General features: G+C 35.4%; 1 protein-coding gene across 2 annotated transcripts; it reads right to left on the bottom strand.

Moving 5' to 3' along the window:
• Positions 1–333: 333 nt before the first annotated feature.
• LOC138334304 (E3 ubiquitin-protein ligase RMND5A-like) lies at positions 334–20,133 on the bottom strand. 2 transcript variants are annotated; one of them, XM_069282943.1, is made up of 9 exons: positions 19,961–20,133; positions 17,660–17,796; positions 15,512–15,649; positions 11,990–12,090; positions 10,695–10,861; positions 10,221–10,386; positions 5,075–5,177; positions 3,346–3,500; positions 334–2,417 (listed from the first exon to the last, which is right to left on the bottom strand). In XM_069282943.1, exons 1-9 carry the CDS (start codon positions 20,094–20,096, stop codon positions 2,354–2,356), a joined length of 1,167 nt encoding a protein of 388 aa, XP_069139044.1. In that variant the 5' UTR covers positions 20,097–20,133; the 3' UTR covers positions 334–2,353. The 2 variants fall into 2 exon arrangements, with proteins under 2 accessions (XP_069139044.1, XP_069139045.1); XM_069282944.1 differs by lacking the exon at positions 19,961–20,133 and adding an exon at positions 18,809–18,848.
• Positions 20,134–20,562: the final 429 nt, after the last annotated feature.

The raw sequence follows: 20,562 nt of genomic DNA, 5'->3' as shown, positions 1-20,562 counted from the left end.
GAGTATCTTGTTTATTGAGAAGATTTTTTTCATACAATTAGAACCCTTTGTAATTGAATGATGATCAAGGTCATTCATTTAAACAAACGTTGTTTCTCTTCACTCAAGCAATCAATATGCCTGAATTCTGGCCTCCAGATGATCTTACTCCAACGAGACCTCAACTGAAACAAACTTGAATGTCAAGAACATTCATTTGAACAAATTGGTAAGATAACAAAATCTAAGTATCAGGCTTTTCATTTTCCAGCAAGAAAGGTTGATACTGTATGGATGGCTTCTCTGCATCCAGAAATTAATACTGTGTTACAAAGAAAAAACTTCAAATAAGGCTAAAAATCAACAATTTATTTTCAAGGGCAAAATAATTAAATTAATGTCAATTAAGTAACAAGTTTGTACCAAGCGTATCAACATTAACTAAACTCCATTATCCAACGTGACAGGCAGTCAAACAGCTGATTCTCCTCCCACTAGCTAGTGGTCCGAACACCAACACAGATCCATGTGGACTTTAATTAATTATACCTCAATTGTTCTACACATGATGATGTAATGATTGACTATACCACCTCCAATCCTATCAATTTTCCTCTTTAACACATAATCAGAAAGGGCCTGGATCTAGTGTACCCGATTTATTGATAACTTCATGACTAACCAATCACTGGAATTGCTGATTAAAGAACCGTCAGACATCCTGAAAATAACAGAGGCCCTAGAACAAGCGACACAAGTCCTGTCATGCTGCCTGGCATCTGGTGTAAAGAATGGTGATACACTGTTCAGTTTCATTTCACCAATGTTCAAAGACACAGAAAATAAGTGGAACCAAAATCATGTTATTTAAATAAGAAAGGTCTTTACTCATGCTGCACATGTAGTTGTCTGGCCTTTGATTTAAAGAATGATGATCAATGGAACTCATCCAGGTACCACATGATACCTGATAACGTTTGTGTGGGATCAGTATCTCCAGTGGTGATGGAACGTAACTCTTTGTAATCTTCCCGCTGAAATGACGTTAACACCGGATATCATCTTTTGATGTCATTCCATCACCAATAGAAACAATAGTCCCGCACAAACGTTATCAGGTATCAAGTGGTACGTGAATGAGTCCCATTCCTGACTGATCAGCCTCACCAAAACACAATGACACAGAAAATAAATAGAAACAATCTCATATCACATATATGTACAAAGAGTATATACACCCTATGTACATTGTATTACTCAAATCTTAACTAAATATCCAAAAGTATCAACAGAAGGGTAGATATTAGCATTAAAGCAGAGACATTTTACAGTCCTATGACTATCGACAAAGACACAAAGCTGAAAATGTCACAGATCTACCCAGATTAAGCCAACAATAACTATCACACCAGTACAGCATGTACAACAGTGTATGTCGTATGTGTCACAGTAAACATTTACACTGTACAATAATGCTTTTTATCACATTTACAATTAGCATGATTACAGAATTACATTGTCCGTACATTGTCCATTTACGTACGAGATGTAGCATGTATCCTCATCTGTACATTGGTTTGACGTCATTCCATCGCTGTACATATAACAAACACGGCCAACATATATGATATACACGTAGGCTACAAATACATCGTAAACAGACATCATATTTATAAATGCCACAAATACATATGAGAAGCAGGCCACATGTAAGTCACAAACACATCAATGGGGCGAGAGAGTTACAATATTGGGATCTATGTACCAAAAACTTTTATTGAAGTTCAATGTCAAAATTCAAGATTCTATAGAAGCTGCACATTTCAACATACAAAATAATATTATACATCATTGATGAAGTTTCTTATTGAAATTAACTTTTAAAATGCCCATGGTGTAAGGCAACTTGTCAACAAATATGTAAAGTGCCAGCACATTACAATTTTATATGATGTTCTTCTTACTAGGCAGAATCCAGAATGTCACGATATTGACCTTGACCTTCAGTATGTGATGACCTGTGAACTCCATCACTGCTGACCCACTAACATCCATCACTTCTGACCGGTCATCTTCAGATTGTCCATTTTCTGACCTGAGATTTCAAATGTATTTCAGTTCACTGTGTCAAACTGTGACCTTAAATTTGTCTAAGGTGACCTCTGACCTTCAGTGGGTTGTAATTCTTCAGAGGTTGCTGAGCTTTTAGATGTATTCTGAGAAATTCTGGTAAGAAACATTTTACTGAATTTTACACAGGTTTGCAGCTTATCCTCAAAACAAAAATGTAAATTAAATTTTTGATTTGGAAGCAAGCTTGTGCAGAATACATTGCTAAGTATGTCCATTTAAAAGGCCTCTCTGACATGTCGGTTCAGAAGAAAATCTGCTTGGCCTCCATTGGTAGCTGTTCAATAGGACAGTAAGGACACTTCACTCTGGAATACAAAGATGTTACAGAACGTCACAGGCAAGTGAGGCAAGTACCTCTACTGAATTTATGTTATTGTTAAATAAGCATTATAACAAGTACCTCTACTGAATCAATGTTATTGTTAAATAAGCATTACAACAAGTATAACAAGTATCTCTCCTGAATCAATAATGTTGTGAATAAAAACAATGTATGTTTTAACATGATGCTACAAACAAGTAAATGAAGTATCTCTACTTATCAAATATTATTGGGAAATAAGCAATATATCAATATATGAGCGGCATACACAACTTTGTGCCATATAGCAACATATCTTACTGGAATTATAATATATGACATAAGATTGTAAAATCCAAGGAAGAATTAATATTAACAAGAGCTGTTTGAGAACAGCAAAGCTCGCCTCTGGAATTTTGTTCATTTCATTCAGATTCCTTGTAATTACCAGTATTATGAAATATAGTAATGTCATTACACAACTTTACTTTTCAGCCTATTGGGCCTCTTGAAATTCTTAAAATCCATCATTTGTCTCCTTTAAATGATTGTCCAATCCCATAATAACAATTATAATCCAAAATCATAGTAGAAATCAAGGTCAGTTTTGACAGATAACAGTATTACAACACTTATACTTAAACCTTAACCTGGCTATTTCGGCCCATTGGGCCTCTTGAAATTCTCAAAATCCAGCATTTGGCACCTTTAAATGGTTGCCCACACCAATAACAACAATTATAATCCAAAACCATCGTAGAAATCAAGGTCAGTTGTGACAGATAACAGTCGGGATTTCTAACACCGACACCAAAGTGATTCCATAAGCCCCCTCACTTTGAGAGGCAAGCTAAAAATAGTGTAAAATATGATATCTAAGTGAAACATGTATTATCTATTCAGTGCATTGACATTGTGGAGATTAGACTTACTTTGTTCCATTGGAGAGTTTTGTCAGGGCATCCTTTGAAATCACATGACCACAAATTAGCCTCATGGGAGGGTTGGTGTCCGTTGTCTGTTGGCGAAGGATGGGACAGGCGAATGTGGAGTGGTACCTGTAGTCTTTACCCAAGTCTATCTCCACCTGTCAAACACAAAAAAAAATGTAGAGTGGTACCTGTAGTATTTACCCAAGTCTATCTCCACCTGTCAAACAAACACAGTAACTGGTAACTAAAATATTTAGTCTGATGGAAATGATCTAAGTCGGGGAAACTGGCATCTTACTTCCGTCCTGTCCTTATGCCAATAAGTTAGTTTGATTTCAATTTTATCATCACAACAAAATATGGCTATTTTTTATCTTCATATAATCCACAAAATCATTTCTCAGCAATTCACAGTTTTCAAAAAAACCAATTACTAGCCAACAAATTGATAGTTTGCTGTTTTTGGGTCAAAAGATGCAACAGGGTAATCGGTTGCATTTCCTTTCATACTGCATGCATGGAGAAATAGAAGCACAGATAATTGATAGAATAAAACTTTTGCAGACTTTTGTCCAAATGAGTATCTTACCAATATTTTACACCTCCCTGTATTGGTCCATTAATATCTTACTCATACATCCTGTGTGTTTTGTGTGACTCACCAACAAGCTGACTAATTTCACAGATTATGTTACAGTGACTTATGCTTACCAATTAGATGGATCATTTTAACTACAACAAGGACATAGTCATTCAGATCCCCCGCCAATGGAGATATCAAAGCTGAAGTAAGTTTGATTGTGGAGACTTATGTGTATGGAAAAAAAACAGGAAAAAGGAAGTTGAGCTAAAGAAAGATGGAGTATAATTCAAGTAGAGCGGGGCTGCAATTGTTGAATCAGGTATACAGCCTTGACATATTTATATTAGACTATATACACAAAGATGGGTGGAGGTTTGCAAAGTAACATTTACCATTTACCATGATATTTTCAGCAATGTTTCCATGGTAAAAGTGCAAAAAATGAAAACCTAAAAATAGCAAAAGGTACTACTAGACCATAAAAGAATGTGTCTATGAAGTTTCGTGGAAATATCTCTGCTGGTTTTAGAGTTATGCTCCGGAAATGAACCTGCTACAAAAATATGATATTTTCAGCAATGTTTCTATGGTTACAGAAAAAAGCACAAAAAGTGAAAACCTAAAAATAGCAAAAGGCACTTCTAGACCATAAGAACAATGTGTCTATGAAGTTTCATGGAAATATCTCTGCTGGTTTTAGAGTTGTGCTCCGGAAACGATTCTTACACAAAAATCTGCCATTTTCAGCAATGTTTCCATGGTTACAGAAAAAAGCACAAAAAGTGAAAACCTAAAAATAGCAAAAGGCACTACTAGACCATTACACCAATGTGTGTATAAAGTTTCGTGGAAATATCTCTACTGGTTTTAGAGTTTTGCTCCGGAAACCATTCGTACGGACGGACAGACGGACGGACAGACGGATGGACGGACGAAACCCATTTGTATATCCCCCACCAACTTCGTTGGGCGGGGGATAATAAATTTTCATATTAGGTATTGTTAGTCCAGATACAGACACACCTCAGAACAAAGAGATCAATACTGTTTTGCCTCCATATTCAGAGATACATTAGAAAAGTATTTTTTTATTTTTTCCCCCACAGCCTGTGTCTACTGTTCAGACATCTACTTAATAAGACATACCGGCAACTCATCCTTGTTAGTCCAGACACCTGATACCTGTCGCTGCTGCATCACTTGTCTGATGTTGAGTAGGGGTGGTAGAGCTAGACAACCTGCCCGGATACTGTAATTATAAGGGTATATTATAATATTTACAGTTCAGCAAAGATCAAACAAAGATATTATCATTCATCAAATTTACACTATTTTCTCATAGCTGCCTACTAATGCATGTTGGGTAAATCATACTGTATTGTAGTCTGGAAATAAACTGTCCAGTTTTGCAATTTTTTCTGTAAATTATCCATTAGATATCTACCTGATGGTCTGTATTGTATTACACAACAGATATCTACCTGATGGTCTGTATTGTATTACACAACAGATATCTACCTGATGTTCTGTATTGTAATACACTACAGATATCTACCTGATGGTCTGTATTGTATCACACAACAGATATCTACCTGATGGTCTGTATTGTATTATACAACAGATATCTACCTGATGGTCTGTATCACACAACAGATATCTACCTGATGTTCTGTATTGTATTACACAACAGATATCTACCTGATGTTCTGTATTGTAATACACTACAGATATCTACCTGATGTTCTGTATTGTATTACACAACAGATATCTACCTGATGGTCTGTATTGTATTACACAACAGATATCTACCTGTGTCTGTATTGTATACACAACAGATATCTACCTGATGGTCTGTATTGTATTACACAACAGATATCTACCTGATGGTCTGTATTGTATTACACAACAGATATCTACTGATGTCTGTATTGTATTACACAACAGATATCTACCTGATGGTCTGTATTGTATTACACAACAGATATCTACCTGATGTCTGTATTGTATACACACAGATATTGATGTCTGTATTGTATTACACAACAGATATCTACCTGATGGTCTGTATTGTAATACACTACAGATATCTACCTGATGGTCTGTATTGTATACACTACAGATATCTACCTGATGGTCTGTATTGTATTACACAACAGATATCTACCTGATGGTCTGTATTGTATTACACAACAGATATCTACCTGATGGTCTGTATTGTATTACACAACAGATATCTACCTGATGGTCTGTATTGTATTACACAACAGATATCTACCTGATGTTCTGTATTGTAATACACTACAGATATCTACCTGATGTTCTGTATTGTAATACACTACAGATATCTACCTGATGGTCTGTATTGTATTACACTAGATATCTACCTAATGGTCTGTATTGTATTACACAACAGATATCTACCTGATGGTCTGTATCACACAACAGACATCTACCTGATGGTCTGTATTGTATCACACTACAGATATCTACCTGATGGTCTGTATTGTATTACACAACAGATATCTACCTGATGGTCTGTATTGTATTACACAACAGATATCTACCTGATGGTCTGTATTGTATCACACAACAGATATCTACCCGATGGTCTGTATTGTAATACACTACAGATATCTAGCCGATGGTCTGTATTGTAATACACTACAGATATCTACCTGATGGTCTGTATTACACTAGATATCTACCTGATGGTCTGTATTGTATTACACAACAGATATCTACCTGATGGTCTGTATTGTATTACACAACAGATATCTACCTGATGGTCTGTATTGTAATACACAACAGATATCTACCTGATGGTCTGTATTGTAATACACAACAGATATCTACCTGATGGTCTGTATTGTAATACACAACAGATATCTACCTGATGGTCTGTATTGTAATACACAACAGATATCTACCTGATGGTCTGTATTGTATTACACAACAGATATCTACCTGATGGTCTGTATTGTATTACACAACAGATATCTACCTGATGGTCTGTATTGTATTACACAACAGATATCTACCTGATGGTCTGTATTGTATTACACAACAGATATCTACCTGATGGTCTGTATTGTATTACACTAGATATCTACCTGATGGTCTGTATTGTATTACACAACAGATATCTACCTGATGGTCTGTATTGTATTACACAACAGATATCTACCTGATGGTTTGTATTGTATTACACAACAGATATCTACCTGATGGTCTGTATTGTATTACACCTTAACTACCTGATGGTCTGTATTGTATTACACAACAGATATCTACCTGATGGTCTGTTTATTACACAACAATCTACTGATGGTTGTATTGTATTACACAACAGATATCTACCTGATGGTCTGTATTGTATACACAACAGATATCTACCTGATGGTCTGTATTGTATTACACAACAGATATCTACCTGATGGTCTGTATTGTATTACACAACAGATATCTACCTGATGGTCTGTATTGTATTACACAACAGATATCTACCTGATGGTCTGTATTGTATTACACAACAGATATCTACCTGATGGTCTGTATTGTATTACACAACAGATATCTACCTGATGGTCTGTATTGTATTACACAACAGATATCTACCTGATGGTCTGTATTGTATTACACAACAGATATCTACCTGATGGTCTGTATTGTAATACACAACAGATATCTACCTGATGGTCTGTATTGTGTATTCACAACAGATATCTACCTGATGGTCTGTATTGTATTACACAACAGATATCTACCTGATGGTCTGTATTGTAATACACAACAGATATCTACCTGATGGTCTGTATTGTACACAACAGATATCTACCTGATGGTCTGTATTGTAATACACAACAGATATCTACCTGATGGTCTGTATTGTAATACACAACAGATATCTACCTGATGGTCTGTATTGTATACACAACAGATATCTACCTGATGGTCTGTATTGTAATACACAACAGATATCTACCTGATGGTCTGTATTGTAATACACAACAGATATCTACCTGATGGTCTGTATTGTAATACACAACAGATATCTACCTGATGGTCTGTATTGTATTACACAACAGATATCTACCTGATGGTCTGTATTGTATTACACAACAGATATCTACCTGATGGTCTGTATTGTATTACACAACAGATATCTACCTGATGGTCTGTATTGTATTACACAACAGATATCTACCTGATGGTCTGTATTGTATTACACAACAGATATCTACCTGATGGTCTGTATTGTATTACACAACAGATATCTACCTGATGGTCTGTATTGTATTACACAACAGATATCTACCTGATGGTCTGTATTGTATTACACAACAGATATCTACCTGATGGTCTGTATTGTATCACACAACAGATATCTACCTGATGGTCTGTATTGTATTACACAACAGATATCTACCTGATGGTCTGTATTGTATTACACAACAGATATCTACCTGATGGTCTGTATTGTATTACACAACAGATATCTACCTGATGGTCTGTATTGTATTACACAACAGATATCTACCTGATGGTCTGTATTGTATTACACAACAGATATCTACCTGATGGTCTGTATTGTACACAACAGATATCTACCTGATGGTCTGTATTGTATTACACAACAGATATCTACCTGATGGTCTGTATTGTATTACACAACAGATATCTACCTGATGGTCTGTATTGTATTACACAACAGATATCTACCTGATGGTCTGTATTGTATTACACAACAGATGATATCTACCTGATGGTCTGTATTGTATTACACAACAGATATCTACCTGATGGTCTGTATTGTATTACACAACAGATATCTACCTGATGGTCTGTATTGTATTACACAACAGATATCTACCTGATGGTCTGTATTGTATTACACAACAGATATCTACCTGATGGTCTGTATTGTATTACACAACAGATATCTACCTGATGGTCTGTATTGTATTACACAACATATATCTACCTGATGGTCTGTATCACACAACAGATATCTACCTGATGGTCTGTATTGTATTACACAACAGATATCTACCTGATGGTCTGTATTGTATTACACAACAGATATCTACCTGATGGTCTGTATTGTATTATACACAACAGATATCTACCTGATGGTCTGTATTGTATTACACAACAGATATCTACCTGATGGTCTGTATTGTAATACACAACAGATATCTACCTGATGGTCTGTATTGTAATACACAACAGATATCTACCTGATGTCTGTATTGTATTACACAACAGATATCTACCTGATGGTCTGTATTGTAATACACAACAGATATCTACCTGATGGTCTGTATTGTAATACACAACAGATATCTACCTGATGGTCTGTATTGTAATACACAACAGATATCTACCTGATGGTCTGTATTGTATTACACAACAGATATCTACCTGATGGTCTGTATTGTATTACACAACAGATATCTACCTGATGGTCTGTATTGTAATACACAACAGATATCTACCTGATGGTCTGTATTGTATTACACAACAGATATCTACCTGATGGTCTGTATTGTATTACACAACAGATATCTACCTGATGGTCTGTATTGTATTACACAACAGATATCTACCTGATGGTCTGTATTGTATTACACAACAGATATCTACCTGATGGTCTGTATTGTATTACACAACAGATATCTACCTGATGGTCTGTATTGTATTACACAACAGATATCTACCTGATGGTCTGTATTGTATTACACAACAGATATCTACCTGATGGTCTGTATTGTATTACACAACAGATATCTACCTGATGGTCTGTATTGTATTACACAACAGATATCTACCTGATGGTCTGTATTGTATTACACAACAGATATCTACCTGATGGTCTGTATTGTATTACACAACAGATATCTACCTGATGGTCTTTATCACACAACAGATATCTACCTGATGGTCTTTATCACACAACAGATATCTACCTGATGGTCTGTATTGTATTACACAACAGATATCTACCTGATGGTCTGTATTGTATTACACAACAGATATCTACCTGATGGTCTGTATTGTATTACACTAGATATCTACCTGATGGTCTGTATCACACAACAGATATCTACCTGATGGTCTGTATTGTATTACACAACAGATATCTACCTGATGGTCTGTATTGTAATACACAACAGATATCTACCTGATGGTCTGTATTGTATTACACAACAGATATCTACCTGATGGTCTGTATTGTATTACACTACAGATATCTACCTGATGGTCTGTATTGTATTACACCATAGATATCTACCTGACACTGAGGGGACTCTCCACAGACATGCCCAGTAGACAGCAGGCATCTCTTGTAAACACATCACAGATTTCGTCCCAGTAGATAGGAGCGACTAGATGGGCGTAGGGAGAATTCTCTATTCCCTGTCTTAGATACAGCATACTTCCCATCAAAACCTGAAGGTCTGCAAATAGACAGAAGATCTATACCTGTAAAACTGTAATCATCCAGATATCATATAATAGTGAAGTGATAAATGGAGATGAGGGAGTCTATAAATTTCTACGTCATACCTTGTAATAAGAACACTAATTTTTCACTGTTTGTGCAACTGTCATCTATAAAAGGCAGTTTTATATACATGTGCATCGAATGTTTTAATACAGACTAATTAACATTAATCTTTCAAACATGCTTTTTCATTAGTGAATAAATGAAATGACATTTCTAGTTAGAATATTTGATACTGGCCCTGTCTTGTATCAGACCTACCTCTGGGATACTGGGTGGCGAACTGAGACAAGTGTCTAGAGTAATACAGAGCCTCGGTTTGTGACATTCGACCCTGACGTAACAGGTCAATGAACTTTAACCGGTGAAGCTTAAACTCTAGACAACTGTTGATTTCTCGTAATCTGTCTTTATTTGATGTCGCCCAACTACAGATAAGAAACAATAATCATTTTAATTTACAATCTTAAAATTCTTCAGCAAACATGAGGCATTTTCAAAGCCAATGGATAATTCTCGACAATAAATTTAAGAACACACCAGGGCCTAATACATAATTAATGACTGTCTCATCATTCTAGATTTCAGTATGGAAGTAAATGTGAAAAGTTCAATGAGAGACAAACAGAAAGTACTAAAACAATTAGAATCTGAAAAGTTAGATGAGAGACAAACAGAAAGAACTAAACAATTAGAATCTGAAGAGTTAAATGAGAGACAAACAGAAAGAACTAAAACAATTAGAATCTGAAGAGTTAAATGAGAGACAAACAGAAAGAACTAAAACAATTAGAATCTGAAAAGTTAGATGAGAGACAAACAGAAAGAACTAAAACAATTAGAATCTGAAAAAGTTAGATGAGAGACAAACAGAAAGAACTAAAACAATTAGAATCTGAAAAGTTAAATGAGAGACAAACAGAAAGAACTAAAACAATTAGAATCTGAAAAGTTAGATGAGAGACAAACAGAAAGAACTAAAACAATTAGAATCTGAAAAGTTAGATGAGAGACAAACAGAAAGAACTAAAACAATTAGAATCTGAAGAGTTAGATGAGAGACAAACAGAAAGAAGTAAAACAATTAGAATCTGAAGAGTTAGATGAGAGATTAACAGAAAGAACTAAAACAATTAGAATCTGAAAAGTTGGATGAGATTGAGAGACAAACAGAAAGAACTAAAACAATTAGAATCTGAAAAGTTAGATGAGAGACAAACAGAAAGAACTAAAACAATTAGAATCTGAAAAGTTAGATGAGAGACAAACAGAAAGCACTAAAACAATTAGAATCTCAGTGTTTGTAGAAGGTCCTTATATTTCATTGTAATTATAAATTGAATTTTTTAACATGAATTTAAGTCAATTGTTGGCATAAAACATCGAAATATATACCTTATATAATTACAATTGCAACCATGGTTGCTTTGAGACAATATTTCTTAATACACCTGTAAATACCAGGCAGCAATCTATGCTTACCTTAATACACTTGTAAATACCAGCAATCTAAGCTTACCTTAATACACCTGTAAATACACCTGTAAATAGCTTACCTTAATGCTGGCTCCAAATCTTTTTGTTTCAAAGCTCCAAGAATCCTATGTAATTCTAAAAACGGCTCTTTTTTCTCTTCAGCTATTTCTAAATTTGCCTCCTGTAAGCATGAAACAGAGATTTGAGTGTAAATTAACTTTATTTTTGTGTGTATGGGGGGGGGGGGAATAGAGGATACAAAGCTAAATTTTCGGAATTAATCTGAAATCAAAGACTAAAAGAAAATAAATGCTAATAGACAGTGTCATATGGTGATGTACATATATAGTTGTCTCAGAGTTCCGCAACTAGCCATTATCAAAACAAGATATTGAAAATGAGGTTTATGAAGTTACTTTTAATGATAATACAAAATAAATATTTACAAAATTAAAAAATTAGTCACCAGCATTTTCTTTGAGTTTACTTGATTTATGCATATTTGTCAACTGAATGCAGTTCATTGCTTATATTTACATTTGCATACACTTTTTTGATAAAATCTCTAGATATTTTGCATCTATAATGAGTATTCTGTGATTGCTGGCATGACAATTATGATACCGTCAAAGCAATTGCATGGTAGTTCATGCAATGATGAAAGCCAAAAGCATTTAGTAAGGTAACATAGTGGAGTTTAGCCCTGTGCAGTGCACCGAAACTTTTGGTGCATCACGAGTCAGTAATTGTGAATCAAATTTCGAATCATCAATTCCAGCAATCAGTTTCGAGGCGGACCTGATTTTAAAATAACCTCCGAAAATTAGGGAGAAAAAATGGCAGCTTCTAAGCGATTTAAAATCTGGGATTATTTGAAATCTTCCATCAAGATGGGAAACAAAATAGAACATAATTTTAAGAAATGTATGCACCAGAAGTATTTAACATTGGTTAAATGTGTCTGTTTCCTGGCGTTTCATTCTAGCCTGTTTGATTACCATCCGTACACAAAATGGCAGACAGCGCTTTCGATCGCTATTTTTATTTTGTGGCAGATGGGAAATACTGTAGTATCACAAGAGTACACAATAAAACTTAAGTTTTAAAAACACTTGATAACATTTCTGTTATTTAGGAGCCCTATATCATAGATATATAGTAAGTATTCATAAAACCTGTATAAACACTCACTTGATAACATTTCTGTTATTTAGGAGCCTATATCATAGATATATAGTAAGTATTCATAAAACCTGTATAAACACTCACTTGATAACATTTCTGTTATTTAGGAGCCTATATCATAGATATATAGTAAGTATTCATAAAACCTGTATAAACACTCACTTGATAACATTTCTGTTATTTAGGAACCTATATCATAGATATATAGTAAGTATTCATAAAACCTGTATAAACACTCACTTGATAACATTTCTGTTATTTAGGAGCCTATATCATAGATATATAGTAAGTATTCATAAAACCTGTATAAACACTCACTTGATAACATTTCTGTTATTTAGGAGCCTATATCATAGATATATAGTAAGTATTCATAAAACCTGTATAAACACTCACTTGATAACATTTCTTTTATTTAGGCGCCCTATATCATAGATATATAGTAAGTATTCATAAAACTTGTATGAACACTCAGATCGCTAAAATGTTGATGCCAGTTAGTGTTCATCCACAGTGTTGCCAATATAAGTATTTAAGGATTAAAGTCTCTTTCTGGTGGTTCTATCGAAGGATAAAGTTGAGTAGGGTATCGATATTTGGAATGGACCGCGAAGCGGTCCATGAAACAAATATCGATACCCTACTCAACTTTATTCTTCGATAGAACCACCAGAAAGAGACTTTAATCCTTATATTTACAGTCTTACCTTTTATTTTCATAGCTCAAAATGTACCCTTAATAGTGTTTCTGGCATTTATATGACTAAAATTGAATTATATCGTTTGGTTCCGACAGGCATTTGGAACAGCCACTCGAAGTGGCGGAAATTCCCGCCAATTTATCAATGAACATACAAATAAAATGAGTTCCGTCTGATGAAGCATATATCTGAGGTTTTCCCTGTATGAAACTATAAATCGTTCTATTTATCTGTTGTTAAAAACACCATGGTGCAAAGCACTTAGGTTTAATCTTTTACTTCGTATGATTACACACGCTTACACAATTCATAACGTGGCAGGATATTTAACGTAGTTGTGACGCGGCGTCCGATTCAAACCGCCTGTGTCAAGGAGGTGTGACAAACAGAGAGTTTCTTCAATTTTGTGATCACTTGAGTTCTACTTAATCAGTTCACGTTTAAAATTACTTGAATACACGAGTGTTTACATAGTTCCATGTCATTATTTCCGGAACTTGGAGATTTTCAAATGTATCGGACGTCGTTTCGAGGAACATGTACAAACACAGGTAGGCCAACTAAGTACTGTACTGTAAACGTTTACCGCTCTCAAAATTTTAGCTTATATTTATATTGTTGTTTCAAACACTTCAATAAATATTAGAGATATCTATTACAAGTATTGTAAAGCTACAATTGTAGGAGTCCGTTTCAATATTTCGAAACACCCAAACGTACATTGTGTATGTAAGGCCTACTGTACTCTGGCCGATTCACAGTAGATTACGACAGGACTTGTCTGTCCGCCGAGGTGAACAAAAATGCATATTGTCGTGCTAGGTCGTTTTGGTTAAACTTATGCAACTCAAAGACTGATGTTGTCCTGACATATCTTCTCCATTTGCGTACAACCAAAGATGTTAAAAATACAAATAGGATGTAGATCTACATGTTGTAGCGAACAACACAGACTCACCGACACACAATATGTAAACATTGCGACGTCATTGGAATGTGCAAAACTGTGCATTGTACAACATTGTTTATTTATCATACGCACGGAAGCATTGCTCAAAGAGGTACGGTAGTAACATAAACAATGTAGCTTTTCTACATTTTGTATTTACACACGTACATGTATATATGTGTTCAAACCTACTTGATACATGTACATGTACATGTTCATCGAACGTACAGTCTGTACGTTCGGTACTGAAAACACCAAATATTTCTGATTTGGACCATCATAAATTCATCCGCGCGGCTCCAAATTGCGCGTGATATACTCGATTTATCGAGAAATAAAGTTGAGTAGCCTTTGGTTGAAATCAATGGGGTTTATACTATTAATTCACCACTGACTGTAAATATTAAGTAATAGAACTCCTGACTTTGCCAATTCCTCAAATATACAATATATATTCACTATTTGAAATGGTTCCTAACTTCATGTTAAATTTTTTATCAATTATTTATTTAATTTTTTCTTTTGTTGACCCTGAAGTAAAGGTGTATCATCTTATTCTTATGGAAGTTGTTATCAATGACTGGGTAATAAAATAATTCAAAGTGAAAAAATTCCTAAATGATAAGTACTACAAACAGTTTACTAATAATAATTTATATCCAATTCAAAAATATTCTAACCGGGGGACTAAAAATGGAGCTCGCTTGATTCGAAAAAATGTGATTCATCCCAGCCCTAGTGGAATTGCAGTGAAAATGTAAATATACCGTGATGAGCGCATCTGCAATGTCCAGCATCCCCTGTCGCATGAAGTGTTCACAGACCACTTCATTTAAAAGGTCAGTTTTTTCAACTCCTTCAAATGCACCATCTGTTGCTATAGATGTTAAATCATTCACAAAATTCTGAAAATCAAAAGAATACTAATTACAGGAACACAAAATAGCATGTTATGTACTTGTCAACATATACTGATCACTACCTAAGTCATTTGGTCCAACTTAATACAGACTAAGCTTATCACCGTGTAATCTGTCAACAAGATCAGTGGCATCTTCGTAACCACCAAAGAATGATCTAACTCTGACAATTGAAAGAAGGATCTTTTCTCTGCTTCAGCTATCAAAATCCAAGATGCATATGGCCGCCTGTCAACTATATATATATATATCTGTTTAACCAATCGTTTCCAAACTGCATTATACAAAGCAACGGCCTATCATATGTGGACACTATACATACATGTATGAAATTTGAGAATGAGCCCCTAGGTACATTATAAGAAATAGCGGTAACAACCATCAAAATCCAAAATGGCAACCGCTTGGCCATATGCAAAAATGCAATATGAACATGTACAACAATGATCCTTGGGGAACCTACGTAAGAAATAGGAGACAGATCTTTTGGGTACTTTCTGAGAAATAGATGTTTCACATGTACATCTGATGATGGTGGGCCTAAAATGGTCCTTGTCTTACCCGAACCCCTGTCTATTCAATCTTGGGCCTAAAATGGTCCTTGTCTTACCCGAACCCCTGTCTATTCAATATTAAAGGGACAATTCAGTCTAAGAGTACATTAAAATTTGCATATATATCGGAAACAAACCAGTTCTAATGGAAATTAGATTAGTTGGTTTTATTGTAATATGCTGGGAAAGCCCACTGTGGTGAAACGTATGTGCAATGTTCAAACTCGCTTGCTGTCCATCATAACACATAGTGGTCTGACGTCTTGCATGTCGAACCCTAGCCATTGAATGGCCAGTGTAGTGAAGAAATTTTTGTCTAAAACTACTCAAACGGCTCTTACAGTAGTGTTTATATTATAAGGTGCATGTTCTTGTCTAAATGCAATTTCACCAACTCCTCAGTGGTTATGTATTGCATATTCAGTTGTTATGTATTGCATATTCAGTTGTTATGTATTGCATATTCAGTTGTTATGTATTGCATATTCAGTTGTTATGTATTGCATATTCAGTTGTTATGTATTGCATATTCAGTTGTTATGTATTGCATATTCAGTTGTTATGTATTGCATATTCAGTTGTTATGTATTGCATATTCAGTTGTTATGTATTGCATATTCAGTTGTTATGTATTGCATATTCAGTTGTTATGTATTGCATATTCAGTTGTTATGTATTGCATATTCAGTTGTTATGTATTGCATTTGATTAACATACATGACTTTGGCTCGGGTATATGGGTACAGCATACATGTTATACCTGCTTAATCGTATTGATCAAGCTTAATCGTATTGATCAACAATTGGACTTTCAATTATACTTCTTGGTTATGTAACAGAATTAGCCTCATTGAATTTTCCCTTTAATTGTATGGCATTTTTCATTATTAATTTTAGTAATTAAAACCTAAATAATCGGGAACATGTTATACTCCGTACCGACATTCTGTGACGCTAATTTTTTTGCTGCTGGTCATTTGGACAAGTAAACCCCATTTTTTTTCTAGTCAGACTATTTTATCACTAGTCCAATTTAAATATGCAGCCTGTTTTGCTTCAGTACAGTCACTTCAAATTCAGTCATAATCAGTTTACAACTTTTCACCCAGATTGCAGTCTGGATGCTTTCATGAACACAAAGTCTCACGAAATGATGCATCCAGACTGAAATAATCGCATAAAGAATGCACTCAAAATGTGTTGAAAAATGCAATTGACCACCGCTCTTGTAAATGTAACAATTAATGTTATTTATCGAATGGGGGGGGGGGGGGGCACGTACTAGTCCAATTGGACTAGTTCATTACAATATTTGCACTAGTCCGGCTGTAAAATTACTAGTCATGATGGGCATCAGACTAGTGCTTAAAGTCGCAGACTGTAGCAACCAAATGTTACGAAAATGAAAACATTTAAACTACAATCAGATTATGATTCATACCCTATCAATGGATTTTCCAACTTTTGACACGGTGCTATGTAGCTCTTTGTGTTCCTGCCCTAAGCGTGAAACAGCCTCCTTGATCCTACGGACAGTCTGTGTTAATATCAGGGTTTGTGTCGCAGTGAGCTTGTCATCTGTAAAAGATAAGAGCAATAGACTCACATTTAACATAATTAACATGGAAAACAAAACAGAACATACTGATTTAGACCCATGCTTAGCTTTAATTAATCCTGATATATGATAATCATATGCATATAATTGTAGCGGGATTGGACTGGGTCGATCATCGGTGACCAGGTAGCTCAGTCGGTAGAGCACTCGGCTAGTGTTCTGAGGGTCCCGGGTTTGAATCCCGGTCTGGCCGCTACATTTTCTCCTCTCCTGTTACAAAATTGGCGCCCAACTGAATAACCCACGGTGGTGGTATTTGGAAGGGTCTCGTATGTCTTCGAGGGCGAAGACTTCGAGAAAGGAGGGAGGAGTGTAGCGGGATTGGACTGGGTCGATCATCGGTGACCAGGTAGCTCAGTCGGTAGAGCACTCGGCTAGTGTTCTGAGGGTTCCGGGTTCGAATCCCGGTCTGGCCGCTACATTTTCTCCTCTCCTGTTACATAATATATACATGTGTCATATAGTCAATATGAAAATAATTTCTAAGTGTAGTGGAATATATTAGACTCGGTCGACATCAGTGTGTCCAGGCAGCTCAACTGATAGAGCATCTATTTTGTGTAAACCTCTGATTCGAGCGTTGGAAATATCCGTAGCAGAGTTACATGTATGTGAACTTGTGAGTTGTTGTGTCTTTGAGGACAAAGACTTGGACAAATGAATGTAGAGGAATTAGACTGGGTTGTTCGATTTCATAATTGACTATAGGTAGCTAAATCGTTAGTGCACGCTAGCTGGTCCCACCTCAATCCCGGTCTGGCTGCTACAGTTTCTCCTCTTTAATAAGTATTGAATAATTTTAGACTCGGGTTTAAGTGATCACGTAATACATTATCAAGTGCAGTCACGATGAACACTTAATAAAGTGGGTTGCAGTGCACGTGTGCATTATCATGAATTTATCATTTCACATCGGAAAGATGAACTCGCAACCAGATGATAAAAAGATTGATCTCAAAGCTCACAGCTTACGTATATTTGATAGTGCAAATGCCATAAGCCAAATTGGTAATGTACAACTTCAGTAGTCTGGCAGCTTAAGGTTCATGTAATGGCTTTAACCAGTGATATTTTGCAAGCCTAAAACGCATTACTGTGCTGCAATTGAACAGAACTAATTTCATTAATTGTTGGTATATACCCTGGCTAACTGTCAGTCTTACTGTTGATAAGTAATTTGTGAAGCTGCTTGTAAATTTCAGTAAAATAAGAGAAAAATGTATATTTCTGGAGAAGACATAGAACTCTTGTGAATTGCATTGATGGAACCAAATAAACATGCTATCGTGTTCAGTAGTGACTATGCCAGGTACTCCAACAGTTTGTTTGGCAAAATCTGACCAGCGAATAGCGCAGGAGCCTATTGTTGTAAATGCAAATGGCTGCTTTAAATGGCGGATCACAAATATAGCATATAAAAAGACATTTTAATTGATACAAGTGCTCTTATATACACTATAAGGTACTCTGAACATGACAAGAAGAATATTTGCGAAAAAAAAAATAGTTAAAATGTTAAACTTTGAGGCTCTTTCCGGAAATTAGCATTTTTCGCCCCAAACAGATTGTTTGAACTATTTTTTTCGTGAAGAGTCTTCTTGTTATGTTCAGAGTACCTTTTGGTGTCTATAAAAACATTTGTATCAATTGAGATGGCTTCTTATATGCGATATTTTCGATCCGCCATTTATAGCAGCCATTTGCATTTACTACACTAGGCTCCTGCGCTATTTGCTGGTCCGATTTTGCCAAACAAACTGTTGGAGTACCTGGCATATTCACAACTGAACACGATGGCATAATTATTTGGTTCCATCAATGCAATTCACACGAGTTCTATGTCTTCTCCAGAACTATACATTTTTCTCATATTTTACTGTGTTTTACACGCAGCTCCACAAATTACATATCAACAGTAAGACTGACAGTTAGCCAGGGTATATACCAACAATTAATGAAATTAGTTCTGTTCAATTGCAGCACAGTTATGCGTTTTAGGCTTGCAAAATATCACTGTTTAAAGCCATTACATGAACCTTAAAGAAAACAAAAACAAACAGCTGACAAAGTCAAAACAAACAAAAGAAATGTTCCATGAAACCCGTCCGAGGAATATATGATTACCATCACGAAGCTCCCGCTGTATACTTTGAATTGAATTACATAATTCTTCTAGGTTTTTACTCGAGTGATCTTTCAAACCATTGAATTTGCTAAACACTTTCTCAACTTCTCTCTCAACTGCGCTACAAGACTCCATTTTGTTTTTCAACCTTGACCTTTTGTTGTGAATTTCCGTTCTTTTTTTCACAAAAAAAATCATACATTTATTTTTCGCATTTTAAGTAATGCGAATTATTTCCATAGAAAACATAGACAGAAGCGTGACTAAATTACTTTGAAAAGGGCAAAATGTAACGCCTGTTTAAAATAATTTCATTTTCCCCCCCGGAAGTCAAAGACCGGAAGTAGGCCTACATTAAAGGACTAAAATCGGGAAATGATTGACCGGATCTTTACGGACCAAGTCATCCTGGACTCTTTGGGTATTCATGCGGATATCTATTCCCCGACGAGTTCTTGGTGCGGCCAAATGTGATCTAACATATGATATCTAAAGCAAATCGATGCATTAGAATAACTTTTGCAGGGGAAATAATAATTCACAATGGCAATGATGGTTTTTTGATAGGTCTAGCTCCGTCTTAAAAAGTTGACGTCTCGTT

The sequence above is a fragment of the Argopecten irradians genome, chromosome 11, assembly GCF_041381155.1.
Source record: "Argopecten irradians isolate NY chromosome 11, Ai_NY, whole genome shotgun sequence".
Classification (NCBI taxonomy): Eukaryota; Metazoa; Mollusca; class Bivalvia; order Pectinida; family Pectinidae; genus Argopecten; species Argopecten irradians.
Note: the sequence above shows the minus strand (reverse complement) of the source record. Positions and strands in the feature narration are given on the sequence as shown.